The sequence below is a fragment of the Medicago sativa genome, chromosome 8 (genome assembly GCF_051527215.1).
Source record: "Medicago sativa cultivar Bolivia chromosome 8, Bolivia_mono, whole genome shotgun sequence".
NCBI classification, from domain to species: domain Eukaryota; kingdom Viridiplantae; phylum Streptophyta; class Magnoliopsida; order Fabales; family Fabaceae; genus Medicago; species Medicago sativa.
In genome coordinates, this window is record NC_140756.1 from 49,766,357 (window position 1) to 49,785,388 (window position 19,032).

General features: G+C 34.8%; 3 protein-coding genes across 3 annotated transcripts; all 3 read right to left on the reverse strand.

The window, feature by feature from the left end:
* Nucleotides 1-1,342: 1,342 nt before the first annotated feature.
* On the reverse strand, nt 1,343-7,258 carry HL (HAL2-like protein). The gene is made up of 3 exons (XM_085734863.1): nt 6,749-7,258; nt 2,585-3,272; nt 1,343-1,911 (listed from the first exon to the last, which is right to left on the reverse strand). The coding sequence occupies exons 1-3, from the start codon at nt 6,891-6,893 to the stop codon at nt 1,608-1,610; spliced, it is 1,137 nt and encodes a 378-aa protein (XP_085590989.1). The 5' UTR covers nt 6,894-7,258; the 3' UTR covers nt 1,343-1,607.
* A 5,109-nt stretch (nt 7,259-12,367) lies between these two features.
* LOC146899330 (uncharacterized) lies at nt 12,368-12,888 on the reverse strand. The gene is made up of 2 exons (XM_085736748.1): nt 12,757-12,888; nt 12,368-12,712 (listed from the first exon to the last, which is right to left on the reverse strand). The coding sequence occupies exons 1-2, from the start codon at nt 12,886-12,888 to the stop codon at nt 12,368-12,370; spliced, it is 477 nt and encodes a 158-aa protein (XP_085592874.1).
* Nucleotides 12,889-16,714: 3,826 nt separating this feature from the next.
* LOC146899331 (uncharacterized) lies at nt 16,715-19,032 on the reverse strand. Its single transcript, XM_085735329.1, has 2 exons — nt 18,631-19,032; nt 16,715-17,603 (listed from the first exon to the last, which is right to left on the reverse strand). The coding sequence occupies exons 1-2, from the start codon at nt 18,866-18,868 to the stop codon at nt 16,816-16,818; spliced, it is 1,026 nt and encodes a 341-aa protein (XP_085591455.1). The 5' UTR covers nt 18,869-19,032; the 3' UTR covers nt 16,715-16,815.

The following is a 19,032-nucleotide window of genomic DNA, read 5'->3' on the forward strand; positions in this document are numbered from 1 at the left end:
CGAGAAAATCATGTTGTTCATACAAATTGTCCTAGAACTTGCTCAAATTGTAATGGAAAGAGACAATTGAAGAGAGCACAACACGTTTTAGTTCATTGCCTTGCCAAACTAGGCTGATTAATTTGCCATTCTCGGAGTTTGGAATTGGAATATTTCATAATAAGTAGCAACTATCTTTTGAAATATGAGCGAAATAAAAATTCACGTTTTGGAATCATTCGGGAACAAAATAAAAAAAGGACAACATGATCAAAAGAAGTTGAAAGGGTGGCGGTGTGTGATGGGAGAGAGAGCATGATGGGTGGTAGAGAAGGAAGAGAGGACAGTTGAACGAGGGATGGAATAAGCGAGGTAGAAACATTGGAGAAGAGGAAGTCGATTAAAATTAAAGACATTAAGGATAAAGAGGTAGTTTAATTTTAAAATCTCATATTCTCTTATGAATCATGCATGTATTTAGCTAAGATTTTCCCACCTCATTCCCGTCCCTAATCTTTCCTCTTTTAAATCAAACATATATTTAATTAAAATATTTTTGTCCTCATGAGCGCGCTTATCTCGGTTGGTTGGGACAATGCATAATATATGCAAGGTCCGGGGTTCAAATCCCAACCACCACAAAAAAATTAAAATATTTCATTTCTCATTCTTTCCCTTCCCTCCATTAAAATCTCTCATCTATATTAACCATTAAAATTCTTTCCCTTCCCTCCATTAAAATCTCTCATCTATATTAACCATTAAAATATTTCTCATCCTTTCCCTTCCCTCCATTAAAATCACTCATCTATATTAACCATTGGACCCGAAGAAGAATGAAAGGTTCAAAAGGTTTGAATAATCCTACACTCTTCCACCAATCAACTAGACTCGATCCCATTTGTAACTAATACTTTATAAAATAATCTTGAATTTATATTTTAGTAGAAATAAAATATTAACATCTTTTTATTTAAAAATTAGCAACGTTATTTTGTTTTTATATAAATCAAACCTTATACACGGGGATGAATATTTATGAATAAAGTTTTTTAATATAATTAACATCTTTTTATTTTAAAAAGATTAATATTCTTTAAGTATAATTACTATTCAAAAACCCTAGGGACGTGAACCTAATCTAGCCATTAGACTATTTTATCAAAAAAAAATGAGAAAAAAAGTCTACGTATCTTAGGACGGGATTCAAAGTTGAGTTCGTCACATTGTGATTAAAATGACTATAACAATGGATCATCATCCTTTTATTAATTTCATTGTGACTAAATTATTTTCTTAATAGTGGTTTTTTACCCGTGCTTGGCACGGGCTCCATACTAGTATTCACAAATTTATTTGGTGATTTACTCAAAATGTATTAATTGATTGATTTGGATAAATAGAATCGCTCTTCCTTTTACAATTCATCACCCTACTTTCAATATCCTTAATCTTCTTCATTCCATATTGGCACATGGACGAATTATGCTATAAGATAACTATATATTCAGTTCCTCTCAGAAAAAAAAAAAAAAACTATATATTCAGTTTATACAATTTCCAATGATTATACTGAAAAATTAGCTGCTAAATTGAATACAAATTTTTTTGCAATATGTAAAAAAGCCTCATAAATTTGAGGAGTCCCAGCTAGCATAAACAGCATCAATCAATTTTTCATGCAATGTGACACCAGAGCATGCAATTATGCCTCGGTCAAGACCCTCTAAGTACGTTCCCTTTGAAAAGTCTAGAGGTCGGCCTCCGGCATCGGTTACCACACCACCGGCCTCTTCAACAATCACAACACCGGCAGCATGATCCCATATCTTTTCTTTGTAACCTGACTTTGCAAATTTCATGAATATCTCGGCATCTCCCCTTGCTATTGCTGCATACTTTACCATACTGTGGACACGTAAGGGCTGTTTTCTGTACCAGATTTTGAGAGTGTAGAGCATTTCAATTCCAACAATGGTGTTAAAGGAAGAGAGAAATATGTATATAAAAAATATGTGTAATAAACTTAGATTATGTTTTGGAAGATAGTGTAAACAAGGAATTTCAGAGAATACAGATTAGGAACTCAAAACAGATTACAATTGCCTAGCAAAGGAAGGTGCCTGGTCTATGATTCCTATCTTTCATAGCTTCCTATGTCCAGTAGATATGAAAGTCGTCCCAGTTTTTTTTTTTTTTTAGGGTCCATATTGTTCCTATCGAAAGTACAATAATTAAATGCCTGAAATTATATTATATTATATATGTATAATTTTAGTTGTACGGACCCTATTTGTTACCTCGGGTCTTGTTTTGATAGGCTTCTTTGAGCTTATCTGCTAACATGAACACTTGTGAGACTCTTTGAAATAGCTTATAGAAAGAGCTAAGAAAATGTTCGTACGTTGTTTTCAGCTTATGCATACGCACTTATATCAATAAGTGGTTAATTAAGCTGTTTATCCTTAATCTTCAAACAAGACACTGTTTAAATGCATTGCAGTCTGCATTGCTAATTATCTTGATGTACTTTTAGAAAATCAGATGTCTGAAATATGTACAGTTGCAGAACAATTGACGGGAAAAAAAAAGAGAAATATTATACCTTAGTCCTACACTGTGAGCAAGGCCAGCTGTGAAGGAATGGTTTGAGTTTGCCCTTTCTACTGGTTCGCATAGAGTTGCCAATGCCGGATCATCAATGGAAGAAACTCGAATAGGCCTAGCACAATTTGGCCATTCTAACGTCCTATCTTCAGGAATCAACGACTGCAACCACGCCTCACCACTGCCTCTCTTTGCATACAACACACATCCTTTTCCGCATGCATCAAGAGTTGTTGATGTTTGCGATATCGTTGTTTGATGATACTGGTACTGATAATTTAGCCATTCTGTCTTCACTGGGTAATTGGGACACCCAAGAACTCCAAGAACAACTTTTCCATCCTCAATCAAAGCTAGAGCAACCGCATACTGATCGCCCCGTACAAATCCCAATGTGCCGTCAACAGGGTCAAGTACCCAATGCCTTCCACTAGCACCTCCCGTTGAGCTGCAGCGGCCAATGGCCGCGAGAACTTCTGATGTCCCAAGAGTTATGTCTGGACTTTGGAGACCATACATGGATGCAAAAGCTAAAGACTCATTGACTGTATCCACAACAGCTTCCAGTAAGCCTGTTGAATCATCCTTGGTGAAAGTTTCTACATCTTCTTCCGCAACAATTGACACATTCTGAACCCCAAATGTTTTCGATAGTAACCAACTAGTGATTGCTTGAACACTCAAGTCTGCAGAGATATGAAACAAATAAGCAGTCAAATAACTTCAAACAATAATTGCACCGAAAAACAAAAATATCTAGTACCATAGAGACATTGCTAAGGAAGAAAACTTTTACTACTAATAGAAGTGTAATATATCTATCTCCATTTCTAATATCACTAGTTTCCATTCACATTTATAAGCGAGAAAAAAGGTTAAGAAATCGAAGGATAGTAGCAACTTGAAAATGACAACTGACATTCAAAGATTTTAAGCCATATATACTCAATAAAAGTGAAATACTAAAAACACTACAGGATGATCAAGCCAGTTTCATATTGACCTTAAAGATAAAACCAATAATTGAGAGTATCGAGGTACATTGTAAACATGATGTTCAGTAACTAATAATGGATTACCAAAAAGAGACATTGTTACCATGAATGGGAGACCATGAAAAGTAAGAAAAGACACAACAAGACAACAACATCCAAGAGAGGAAATTACAAACCATTGTCATCTTAATAAATTTTCCTTTGCAAAGTTATCATACCAAATTCTAACAGCAAAATGAATCAGCTACCCTTTTATATGTAATTGGTACATTGATTGCACCAGTACAACTGTCTGTGATGGTTTTTGAACTGCAACAACCCAAGTCTTTTCTCATTAAATAAGGCCTGTTAATCAAATGAAACCGCTCTTCCCTCAAAAAAAAAAAAAATCAAATGAAACCGCTCTAATGTCTTGTCATGAATCATGTCTAATAATAAACCATTTAAATCAAAATACTTCTCAACGGTTTGGTTTATAGTTATCCATTAGTCTATCTCTCTACCTCTAATCATTAGACTATCCTCTATTTGGTCTATCATCTATACTGGGATACGAGTTGTCTCCACACATGCCCAAACAAACCAAGACGGGACCGTCCATATTTTCTATCATAGGTGTTACCCTGACTTTCTCTCTAGTGTTTTCATTCCTTTTCCTACCTAGTGTATAACTCATCTATTACAACTGTTTCATCTGGGCAATATTGGGTCTACATTTTGCATGACTCTTTACAATCCAACAGTTAATCCTATACAATAATGTAGATCTTAAAGTTGTGTTGTATAAATTTATTTAAATCTAACTGATACCTTTCTATCTAAAATAACACAAGAAAGTATTCTTCCACTTCTATTCCATCCTTCTTGAATGAATTTTATGATTAACCTCTCTCTCTATCTACCTGTTATTTTGCATGATGAACCCAATACATTTAACCATATGACAGTTTTTGTACTGTTATGTAAAAATTCAAATTATGTCAATGGGCCAAGCATCTAGATACATTCAGCTACTGGTTTGCACAGCTCCTACAATTAATTGCATCATGAATTCTGATAGAACACTAAGATCAGTATTTACACGAACACTCTTTCTAGAAGATTGTAGAAACATAGGGAATGAGAGTTAGTTAGCACTTTCCTTGATTTTAGGGAATATTATGTTATAAAAGGGAGTGAAGGGTAGTAATAAGTCATTGAGAAATATTGTTAGAGTTAATTAAGAGAGTTTCTCTCTGGTTAGGAGCATTGTGCTCTGGTAGGAGTGTTCACACTCTGGTTTATCATTTCTTTTGTTATTCCATCATTGTAGAGCTCTAAAGCTCCCCATTTTATCATTCAATAATATACAGTTCGTTATCTTGATTTTATGGGTTCCATCAAATTCAATGCTTGGTTCCAACACAGAAATCATCCAAGACAGGAGAATTCTTTTGGGAGATATGATTTATGTGTAACTTTTACGGTAATAATTCTGTCATATATGATGAAAATATAAATTTCCTATTCCAGTCCAGCTGGATAACTATGGGCGAACGAAGATATTGCTTTCCTGTCCATTAAAATGTTGGATATGCCAAGCTGAATCCTTATGTCGGTATAAGAACATCATATATCTCTCACCAGTTCCGGTTTTAAAATAAGGTCAAGGAAATCTAATCCTGTGATGCAAGAAATGCATCATATAGACGGTGTACGGTTATAGTAGTTGTGGTAAACTAACATAATTTCAAATTTCAACCACCATTTCACAATTACAGATTGTATAACTAGTGATATCACCTGCAGGTACATTACATCTGTATCTCAAGTAAATGATATCAGAGCTTAAAACTTATGAAACCCATACATATACATTATCCTAATAGCTTAAGCTTTTAAGATAGTTAGTTAGTTATTGCGACAGTATCATAACATCTACAAATGAAGTAGTTATGGTGCATTGATCAATCTTCAGTCCAAAAGGGATCTTTGACAAAATATTTGCATTGCATGTGTATTCTTATGGACTTACTATTTTTGGCAAAACATTCAATGCAATTAAAATTACAGCATTAACAAAGATAAAAAATAGATGGAGAAGTTTCACTATGATGCAAATACCAAACCAATGTCGAATATTATGGCCCCAAAATGAATGTATCACACTATAAGATATTTAGCGCAACAATGCTGTCAAATCAGAGCTCAAGCAAACCCAATTTTAGACTTCAGCTGATTTATTCACTGATAATTTTAATTTCACTAAGAACCATAATACTTAACTAGATTGATTTAAAAAATGAATCGTCATATTTTCAGAATCCAACTTCTTCAAAATTGAGATTTTAGGTGAAAACACAAGATTGATTATTATAGGGGCTTGGGTATAATGGCATGCCCAAGCCCCACATTGAGTGATATGCAGTCATGTAGATGAAGGCCAAACCCACCATACAGACATGCCATTGTGGTCTGCATCGTCACTTTACAAAATGCTTATGACGGGTGTCAAAAATCCCGCCACGCCATTCCATCATGGCTGCCATTAATTAGCGCTGGTAGTATGGGATGGTCGGTACGTAGAGTATTTAAGTAGCTTAGATAGTTAGAATTAAAAGGAAGGATCCTCACTAGCTTGGATACTTATAATATTCCGTATCACATCTCTAACAAGTCCTCTCATGCTATATAGCCCTTAAAACTTGAAATTATTCCAAAAGCAAAAGAGATTTGCAATACGTGAATGATTCTCTAATATGGGTTTATTTGAATTTGCTTATTTGAGCTTACCTACTAACATAAACACTTGTGACAATCATTGTTGTCAAAATCTCGACTTAAATCCTAAAATCAGGATTTTGCGACTTTCTTCACCTTCACCGACTTAAATCCATAGTAGAATCCAGGATTTTACTATTTCCTTTCGACCTGAAGTAAAATCCCGATTTTGACAACCTTGGTGACAATGTTTGGGATCACTTATAAAAACAAGTTTTGTAATTTTTTCAATCCCATCACATATGAATCTGATCCATAAGGCGGTGCATTACCTATAGGCTATAGCACATTTTGATTTCACTATTGTATGATCATTAGAATGCAGACATTCCCACAACCAATAAACGAAAACAAATTATGAATTCACAATAACCATAAATAAAGATTAAAATTGAAAAATAAAAAACCTGCAACAGTAACAGGAGAATCATCATCCTTGGAAACAACCTCAGTCGCAAGGAGCTTCTCCTGCACCCTCCCACACAGAGCACATGCCACGTGGACAATCCTCACAGCTATCTCTAATTCTCTGGCGTATTTTTCACCCTCCATCACGTAGCCAAGACGCAAAACTGTTGTGTTGAGGGTTCAGTTTCAATTTCAGCGAAACGGTATACGCATGTTTATTCAACAAAACACTGCCAAGGATTGGGACACTCCCAAAGAAAATCACATTTTCAAACAAACACTTTTATTTTTTTTTTATTTTTGAAGGATCAAACAAACACTTTTTTCTTCGCAGTTAGTTATTCAACTTGTTCTTTGCTTCTACAGTGCAGCCACGATTCCTCCACGTCAGAATTTCAAATATTTACTACTGTCGCTCTCCCTCGGATTTGGATTTAGAGATCTCACTCTCTCAGTCTAATCAATTGTTTGTCCAAGACAGAATTCATAATCTTCAATATTGCGTTTTCAATTTTTTTAAAAAGAAAAGAAATTAATTTAATATAAATATATTGTACTTGCAAAACACAGAAATTTATTTTAATATCCTACACGTTGTTTGGTTTGTAAAAAGAAATGGAAAGTTTACTTATTTAATGGACAATGTGCCTGGACAGTAATGTGGGTAGATTCATTTGAATATATTATATCTTACACATTGTTTGGTTTGGAAAAGAAAGTAGATGGAAAGAAATTGAACCCAAAGAGTAGAAAATGAAAGAATTATTTAATCGTTTGGGAGAGATGAAAGATAAAAAAAATGTTTTCTTTCATTGTTTTATCGAATATAGAGTATTCAAATATGTGACAAGTAAGATACTAAGGTATGGATTATGTAACACTCTAACCCATTAAAGCGATAAATCACGCAAATAATATAAATCATGCAAATGATTTAGATGTTACTTTTTCTACAAGCCCCAACATGCATAAATAATTTTTCAAAACATCGCGGCGGAATATAATATCACAATATCTCAACAACGAGATAATAAAATCCTCCAAAGTAATTCTAAAAAGAACAATGAGATGAGAGAGCGCAACGAGACATAGAGAGTGAGAGGCGGGAAACCGCGCCGGCAATCCCATTCACCGCTAGAGAGAACATCTAGGGGAAGGGGGCCAAGCGAGGGTGGCGAGAAACGGGGGGGGGGGGGGGGGGGGGGTCGGGACAAGTGGAGCAAGGGCGGGATGGACAACGGGATTTCAAGCGGCAAGGAGGATCATCGACATGGGGATGATTGTAACGCCTTACTTCTATTAAAGCGATAAAACACGTGAATAAAGCATTTATTCAAGAAATAGACATCACGTCTCCAAAAGTTCTCCAAAAATATAACATGCATAAAAATTCAAACAACTACGCGGCGGATATACGACATACATCTCCAAGTATACATGTCATAAACTCCAAATACATCGATACATAAAATCTCCAAATCCCGACAAATGGGTAAAATCTCAACAACATAACCATATCCAAAATGAACATAATGACCTGACATCCTAGATCATAGCCTAATTTAAGACATCGAAACGGATAAATAGAGGAAGCTCCCGCTATCCTCAAGCAACTCACCAATCAAGCAAAACTACTCTTGCACTCCGTCTACCCATTCATACAAACGAGGTCGGCGGTCAAAACCACGGGGTTAGCTTCACATCAATCATAATCAACATAAACAATTATGAAAAGATAAGCATTTCAATCAATTACATAATTGATAATTCAACTTCAAATTATTCAAATAATTATCATCAAATAGATTTCACCAAGTGTATAAGCACAAGCAAGTAAGACATGCAATTAGAGCATAGTTCAATCATTCACAACCATCAACAAAGTCCACCAATGTACATATACACTAATCCACATAATCACAACATTCGAGAAATTTCACCAATGCACAAATTCACCAAGTCACATATTCAATTATGACACAACTCATCAACCATTCAAATGCATGCAATGTTCTAGACTCTTCTAGATGCATGCGGTACTATCAACAACAACAAAGGTCGTCACCTCATGATGCAACAAAAACATCATATGTAAGATACACCTCCTATTACACATATGACTCAATATGACTATGATGCATGGACATACGGACAAAGACTCGCAATGCAAAATCACATCACATATACATTCAACGACAACAATGTAAAAGTGCACCTCCCTTTTACATTGATTAACTCAAAAACAATTGCATTATCAAGTATTTACGTCCACACAATCAATAAGTCATAATTTAAATAAGAGTCATCACCATATTATCATCAACATAATCATCATCACAACTATCAACCAACATCACAACAACTTCATACAATTTCTCACAATTCAAGTAAAGGAGAAAATACAACACATTATGATAAACATCATATTTAACACCCATCAATCATTCACATATCTTCATATGATCATATAAAACTATTCACAAAAGATTTGCAAAGATATTCGGTCTAAAGATCATTTTCGACAAAGTTCGTCTATCATTTTACAACTTTAAAAATAATTGAGATAAATAAATCAAAACCAACTAAATAAGGTCCGATGCCTCAACTATGTATACACTTAGATCACATATGAGTGCAGTAGAGTATACATGTGCGTTTCACCGGCTAATTACAACGGAATCATAGAAAAATGCAAATTTCGTATCTCTTTATCACTTTTCCAAAAGCATTCCATTTTCAAAGCAAAACAAGTTAGAACTCAATGAAACCAATCACAACCATTTTTAGAAATCATACAATAAGTATACAATCTTATCCCTACCCTTTTTCCTTGAGAAAAATGAGTTTCGGAAAAATCGACGCATTTGGACATTTTTCAAAAGTTTAGTTCAAAATCACAAAATCAAGTCCAATCCAATCCATAAGATGTTCCAGTAGATTAAAGAGTGAAAACAGTAGTTAAACATGTTGAAAGAAGCATTTAAGAAAGCTCGGATCGGCCCCCAAATGCCCGAAACAACAAAAACGGGGTTAGATGTTTCGCGAATCTCGTCGGGCACGCCATTTGTCGCTCGGGCGGGAAACGTCGAACGGTAACCTGTTCCTAGTGTTTTCCCTCTCGGGATTCCACTATTTTCCACCCCAAAACCCCAATTTTGATCCCCTTAATCTAAAATTTGTCTCCAAAGTTTATCTATATGTTTATGTACATAAAAAGGCAATCAAAACCATATTAAACTTGAAATCAAAACATTATTCTATCACAAATCATCAATTCATCCTTTTTTCATAAAACTTTCCAAAGCAATTTAATTCACACCACAACTTCACAATTATGATTACCCATGGCATTAATCATCAACAACAACATCGATTAACCATGAATTCATCAACAAACCAACAACAACAATATCATTCTTCATCAAATTTGAGTAAAACACAAAGTATACCCATATACATATTCCAAGCATGCAAATTCAACATCAACAACACAATTATCATCAAATTCACATACTTAAACATTGCATCAAAGCAAAAGCACGAATTTCACTAGTTAAAATCACAATAATCACTCTTCACAAATAAGCACTTTTGAACTTGAGAAGGAAAAGAGATTATACAAAGGATTATGAATGAAAACTAGCCCCCTTACCTTAAATCTTCACCACTCTAAGCTAGTGCTTCACTTTAGCTCCAATCCCTTGAGTCTCTACCCTCTTTTTGCTTTTCAAGTTCTTCTCTCTTCAAAACCCTCTCTCTAGATCTTTCTCTCTCTACCTCTCTCAAAATGTTTTGTGAGAATGAACAAATGATACTAGGTGACCTAATTTTCCCAATGACTGAGGTTTAAATAGGCTCACCACTATTGGGATTAACCCTTAATGTCTTAATGAGCTCAACTCACTCACTAAATAATCCACGAAGTTTCTACTCACTAACGGTAAAAATAATGATTATTCACCGGCTCTTAATTAATTACCACAACCCACTAATAACTTAGTAAACTAACTATTCACTCCAAGCACTACAAAATAATCTAAATGGTAAAATTACTAATTTACCCTTGCCTACAAAATGACCAAAATACCCTTCTAACACCAAACCCGTCAAAATACACACATAGGCAATTAATCACGTACGAGCATAAATAAAACACACATAAAACAATGGGATTTTCTCTTCTAACCCTTTTTCTCTATCCCTTGAATCTCTATTACATCCTTGATCTTCAAGTTTTTCCCTTCTAACCCTTTTTCTCTACCTCTTGCTCTTTCTCTCTCTACCTCTCTCAAAATCTTATGAAATGAATGTGAACCCTATTTTTCTACAAAGACTAAAGCTTAAATAGTGTCCACACTAATGGACTTAACCCTTAAAAAGTCTTAATGGGCTTAAGACCCTCAATAACTAATCGAAAATTGCTTTTCGACATACAAAACTTCACAATGACACATGTAAATGACGTTTTTACCCTCGGCGGTAGTTAACTACCTACGAATTTATCCGGCAGTAGTTAACTACCGTTCCAAGTATTCGGCACAAAAAAAGGTCCAACGGTAGTTAACTACCGTGGAGCATCAAATTCATTTTGAGAACGAATAAAGTGGCTTCTCCAACACAAAATACCAACACCAAGAATCTTCTACACGAATCGTTCAATAGAAAGATTTTTATTTTGAACTACTTGATAAAATCTATGGAATACATCTTTAAGACATGTAAACATCATGCCAAAAACGTAGCAACCTTCATAATCATTTCACCAACTTTTTTTATTTTTAAAATAAAATTTGCCACATAATAAGTTTAATGCAATAATCCAAGAAGGGTTCAAGCAACACGCATGCGATCGGTGTCCACTAGTAGGTGTGGAAAGTAGACCGGCATAGGAAATAGCATGGCTTGACTTTATTAGGAATCATCATCTCCATTGTTGCTTTGTTGATTTTGTTCTCGTTTTCTTTAAGCACGAGTAACTGCTACTTTGTCTTTGTGTTGATGAATTGGTGCTAGATTTGATGAAACATAGCAAGTGGGAAAAAGGAAGAGAGAGTGCGAGTGATTATGTGGCGGGATGTGAATGGTTGGATGATATGATGTTGGGGAATCCAATGACCGTGATTAAAGATGAGAGGTAGGTGGGTGGAAGATGAGAATTGGAAACGAAAAGCAATTTTTCCGCAGCGGTTAACTACCGGCGGGGGCTTTAAGGTAATTTTCTTGTGTCATTGTGAAGTTATCAATGTCGGAAAAACAATTTTCTAACTAATCCACAAAGTATTTACTCGCCTACGGCTAAAAGTTAAGGAAAAATTACCGGCTCACTAGTAACTTAGTAAAAATAATGGTTCTCACTAGAAGCACTAAAAATAATCCTCACGGTGAAATTACTAATTTACCCTTGCTCACTCAAAGACCAAAATACCCCTATGTCCAAAATGACTAAAATACCCTTCTAACACCAAACCCATCAAAATACACACATAGACAATTAATCACATACGAGCACATACAAACACACATAAAAACAATTAAAATAAATCTAACGAAAATCGGGTTGTTACAATGACCATCCCTCTCAACATCGAGTTAAAACCAAATTCAAACGTTCCGCACAACTAAACAAGATAAAAGAATGTGTACGTAACACCGGTATCGGTAATTGCAATCAATGGAGTACTATTGATAAAGCACATACCTCTAATCGGATTATCCGGCTGCTCCATCTCCTCCGCATTCAATTCAAACACTTTTCCCACCGCCTTCTTCGGCTTGGTACACTTTGTACCGATATGACCTGCTTCACCACAATTGTGCACACAATCTTCTTCTCTTTGCACTCGAAACGACTTGTGTCCTACCTTGCTATACGACTTCCCAAAACCATGACCTTTCCCTTTCTTATCATTCACGGCCTTGTAGTAATTCACCTTAGCCTTCCCTGCGTCATCAAGCACCCGACACTTATGCACCAAAGTATCAAAATCACGGATCTCATGAAAATGACATACCGATAAATCTCGGGCCTCAATCCACTCTCAAACTTCACACACTTTGACACCATAGCATCCTCGATGTTGATATAGGGACAAAACCTCGACGGCTCCTCAAACTTAGCGGCGTACTCCGCAACATACATGTTCCCCTCGCTTCGTAAGAACTCCACCTCTTACACCTGGTTATATAGTTTATCTGAAGCATTAAATCCAACGAGAAAATTGAGACTTACTTGTAACGCCCTATTTCTATTAAAGCGATAAAACAAGTGAATATAACAAATATTCAAGAAATAGACGCTACGTCTACGGAAACATCCAAAATCCAAACATACATGCATATATATATATATATATATATATATATATATATATATATATATATATATAACATATCTCAACGATCGCGACGAGATACAACATATATCTCCGTCAAATAACATCAACATAAAATTCTCCAAATCTCAACAATGAGTACACCTCAAAATAAAATAATCCAACAAAACTAGGACACCGAGCTCAACCTAATCGAGCCCTAGACTACGACGCCAAAAATGATAACGGAGAAAGCTCCTGCTATCCAAGCACTCACCAAAGCAACTACTCTGCACAACGTCTACCCATCCATACGAACGGAGTAGGCGGCAAAAACCACCGGGGGTAAGCATTACATTAATCATAATCAACAAATCACAATTTGATATAAATAATCCAATTCAAATCTCAAATAGTTTGCATGAATAGTTAACATCAATAATTACATTCATAACAACAAATTCAACATCACAACTAGCACTCATCAAACATGTTCATCACCAACAAACAACGTTCACATACCACAACAAGACACCATGTCAATATGCAATGCGCCTATACTCGACACATATATGCATGTGGTACCAAATCTCAAGGTCGTCACCCATGATGCAACAAAAACATCATATGTAAGAGTCCATCTCCTCTTACAATACACATATGTAAATTCCATCTCCTTTACATTTCAACATATGACTCAATATGATTATGATGCATGGACATACAAGTAAAGACCCAATAATGCAAAAACTCCAACAATTATATCACCAACAATGTAAAAGTCCATCTCCTTTTACATTAATCAACTCAACAACAATTGCATTATCAAGTATTCATGTCCACACAATCAATCAAATCATAATTCAACTAAGAGTCATCATCACATTATCATCAACATACATCTACATCAATTCACAATATACCTCCACATTCCATATACTTCATAATTAAGTAAAATGGCACAACACATCATTTCATGATAAATATCATATTCAACCTTCAACAATCATCCACATATCCTCAATTAATCATATAAAACCATTCATGAAAGATTTATAAGGTAATCGGTTTAAAAGAACCATTTTCAACAAGTTCGTCTCTCAAAATCACAACATTAGAAATAATTAAGCAATTGAGCCAAAACCAAGTAAACAAGTTCCAATGCCTCAACTAAGCATACCTCTAGGCCACATATGAGTTCAGTAGAGGATACCTTGGCGTTTCACGGCTGAAAACGACGAAATCATGAAAATCACAAAGTTCGTCTCACTTTGTCATTTTTACAAAAGAATCCCATTTTCAAAGCAAAACATGTTAAGACTTGATGAAACCAATCACAACCATTTTTAGAAATCATATAAACATTATACAACCTTAATCCTACTTCAATTTCCGAAGAAAAACGAGTTTCCGGAAAATCGACGTTCTTGGACCATTTTTCAAAAGTTAAGAGAATTTCACAAATCCAAGTCCAATTTGATTCGAATGAAGTTCCGGTAGGTTTAATTGTGTAAACGAGAGGTTAAACAAGTCAAAAGAAACATTTTAGAAAGCCCGGATTGGTCCCCAAGTGCACGAAGCGAAGAAATAAAAATGGCTGAACTGGAGCTGCACGCTTAAGCGTCCTCTTCACGCTTAAGCATCCAACTTCCGGTAATACGGACTTAACACGCTTTTGGCTCGCTATTGGCACGGCTGGTGGGTCGCTTAAGCGTCCTAAGCATGCTTAAGCATCCTACACCGAAGTTCAAAACTCGATTACGGGTTCCAACCCCTTTTCACCCCAAAATCCCAATTTTGATCATTCCGAACCCCAAAACTTAATCCCAAAGATGTTTATAGGTCATATACACTTCAAAACACTTAAACATACACAAGTTTTGAGATTGCAACATCAAATCATCAAAATTCATCAACTCACCAAACTTTTACAACTTTCAAAAACAACAACAATTCTCATCACCAATTCATCAAATCATGATACCCAATGCATCAATTCGTCAACAACACATGTTGAACCAACAACAACAACAACATTTGAACATGATTTCATCAACAATTCAACAACCACAACATTATTCATCATCAATTTCACCCAAAACCCATCATGTTCATATATACCCATTTTTAACATACAAATTCAACAACAACAACTCAATTATCATTCAATTCATGTACATAATCATGTCAACAAAATTAAGCACGAAATTCTACAACCAAGATCAAATTAAGCACTTAACCACAATTATGCAAAGAATTAGGGTAGAAGTTAAACTACTATATTATGATTAAAGATTAACCCCCTTACCTTAATTCTTCAAAATCAACTCTAAGGCTTCACTTTAGCTCCCAAAACTTGAATCTCTAGCCCCCTTTAGCCTCCTCTAGATCTCCTCTTCAAACCCTTATCTTCTCTCTATCTCTATCTCTTCCCAATTGTGAAAATGTTGGTAAAACCCTATTCTCTCTACTAACTAGAGTTTATATAGGTTCTATCTAATTGGGCTCAACTCACAATGCCTTAATGGTTCTAACCCATTACTATTCTAACCCAAAATGTTACTTCTCACTTAACGGTAAAAATGTAATACTAACGGTCACTTACCGGAAAATAAATAATTACTACGCTCTCTCTAGTAATTTAGTAAAATAACACTAATCTCACTAAGCACTAAAAATAATCCTCAACAAAATTACAAAATTACCCTTACTCTCAAAATGACCAAAATACCCCTAAGTCCAAAATGACTAAAATACCCTTCTAACCCACGAATTCTACAATTCCCGACCAAAAATACACACAGAAGGCAAACAATCACATATGAGCACATATAACATACATGAATAAATAATAAAATAAATCTAACGAAAAATCGGGCCGTTACACTTACCAAGTGGAAGTGGAGAAAGAGATGTACCTGTGTATGCTAGAGATGTACATGTTAGTTTATCCAATTCCTTAAGAAAAGATCTCACCTTTTTTATTTCGTCTCGAGTAAAGGGTTGAATCAGTTCTCCTTTTCACATATTGACTAATGTCTTACAAAAGAACAAATAGCCAACGAAAAACGATAAAGAGCTTCCAATGTGCTTGGATTGAAAAGAAAACACAATCTATTCAAAATATAAAAATAATTTCTTTTATATGAGGAACAAGTGTGCACGGTATGAACAATGCACTCGGAGTGAACAGTATCGTGACAAACAATGAACGATGAACGAGTGTCTACGGTATGAACAATACCGTGGTGAACGATGATTTCGACGAACACTATTTTTAGGATCTCAAAGAGCCCACAATGAAGGCGTAAATTCACAATAAATCGTAATTAAGGCGAAAAAAGAAAAAGCAACCGCAAAGACGGCGGTTAGGGTTTATGCGGAAGCAACGCTCCCCAAGATCGGCGGCTACGATACCATGTGAAAACCGAATATTATATTTCGTAGATAAAATAATGTACAACCACTAACATGTTTATATAGGCTATTCTAACCTAATGGGTCCGACTAATGACTAATGGGCCAATTACAAATTACTAATACTAACAGTAAAACTTCATTGTTTATACAAATTTGAGATGCCATTCTACTATGAGTCAAGGCAATAAATTGTTTTACTTTTTTTTTTTTACAGCAAGGTGTTAAATTTTAGCATTTCCCACAAATAAAACATAGAAATTTTTATTTAAGGTAAATCCATGGGCTGAACACTTGTATTGATACAACAACACAGAAAACAAGATCTTATCAAACATTTATCTTTTACAAACTATACCATTCCCACTGTTGGCAACACTTCTACAATCCATCAAACCATATTCAATCACGTTGTTCTTCGTTTCAGAATCTTCACCAGAAGCAAATAAACATGCACCACAATCAGCAGAAAGAAGTGATGAAGTTCTATATCTATCTTCCCCTCCAACCACTGGCATTGCCACACCTAACTTTGCCGGATTCTCAAAATCTGGCTGGTAAGTCCTTCCAAGAACACCTTCAACTTTCGAAGACAGATCATAGAATTTAAACTGAACCTCCAAATGAGAAAAACAGTCACTATCAGGAATTTGATAGTTGTGGATTCTACTATCTTCCTTAGTGACAGGCACAACATTCACATATATTTCCACAACTCCTTGAACATTAACAACAACACTGTTAATGTTTGATGTTCTCTCTACACTAATTTTCTTTTCTGGTATTTCCCATGTAGAGAGGTAACCTTGTGGAATTTGAAGCTCTTCTCCATTGTAAGAGAATTTCAAATGGTCGATTTCATCTTTCCATATTGTTGTTTTGGTTGCTTCAACAGTGAACTTGTGTGATTCAAAAATAATTCCAAGTGCTTGAATCCATGTATAATCTCTTGTTCTACCTTCTGGTCTTAGGCCAATGAAACGTGCATTGATTTGGACATTTGGATCGGATACTAAGGTGAAATGTTCATTGGATCTTCCATGAAAGTAGAAAACTATTCCATCTGCTCCAACAAAGCGAGGATCCAAGCATGCTGATCCACGGCCATTGCAGTTTGGTTTGCTATCTGTTGTTAATAAATTTTCAAATAGAGAAATGAAAACTTGTTAATTTTTTAAGTTTTTTTCACTGAAGAAATGAACTTGTTATTCTATCATAGTTTTAAAAATTGGGGCTAACTCAACCTTATTTTCAGAAGCCAAATATGAGACTTTTAATACACCTTCTCACGCTCTCGACATTTCAATGAATATTGTTGATATCATCTTAAAATTTGGACTAAACCTAATTTAACTCCACAAAATTGATTTATAGAGTGAGATATGTCTCTCAAGTATTATTTTTTAAATCTTTATTATAATGTGGGACTGTTCACTATTGATGTAAGGAATAAAGTCTAGCCAATTAGTTCAAGTGTTTAATATATATGGACTCCGATCTGAGAAAATATTTTTTCCAGTTTTAATTTAATCATAGAATTGTCATCTTATTATTTCACTATATTTGCATCCGAACAAAACATTAATATTGAGACTAAACACCCCATACTAATAACACGATTCATCAAAGAAATATATGTAGCCTTGATTTAAACAATCAAAATTGGGGGAATAAAATTACATATTCCTAAAACTCTAAACAAAGTTCATGAATGCATGAAAAAAAGTTATGACTTTGCAAACAGAAAAGTTTTGTAATGCTAAATATATAGAATAAGAGAAATGGTTATTTTCTTTCAAAAAAAAAAAAAAAAAGAGAAATGGTTATTTGAAATCAATATTTTAATGTCAATTTGTACTTTTTACATGTGTAAGTTGTCTAACATAAACGGTAAATGAGAGATAGAAATTGTGTCACATACAATATATGTATTTTGATATTTAAATAAAAACAATAATGAATAAAGACCCTTCTCCGTGTGAGCATAACAATGTGGAGGTCAGTGTTCAAACCCCGAATTCATATTTTTCCCTTTTTACTTTAAAGGTGAATTTATAGACCATAAGACTACTTGACAAAAATAAATAAATAAATAAATAAATAAATAAATAACGATCCTTTCAAAGGAAATGACAATAGAATAGAGAACTTACGTTTGCATTGAGCTTTGCAAACAGGAGAAGCACAGTCAAGAGAGCATATTTTGGCATTTGTGTCAGAGGGTGATTTAAGAGGGCACTCAGCAGGGCATTGTATTTTCTTAGCAAAGCATGGACTCTTCCGAAAGTTGCAGCTCACATTGTCAATTTTTGCTCCTGCAATCGTTTGCATTTCGCTGAATGCAAACATAAGCAAGACAAATACTAACAAATTCATGCTTGTGACATCCATTACTTTCCTCTAATGCAAAGGAAACAATCACTCTTTATTTGCTCTCTTTTCTCTACTTTAATATGACCCTATATTTATAGAAAACAAAGTGCAATGTCTTTCTTACTTTTATAATTCAATTCTACCATTTGGCAGCGATTTTTATTTCGTGAAGTTTAGTCTAT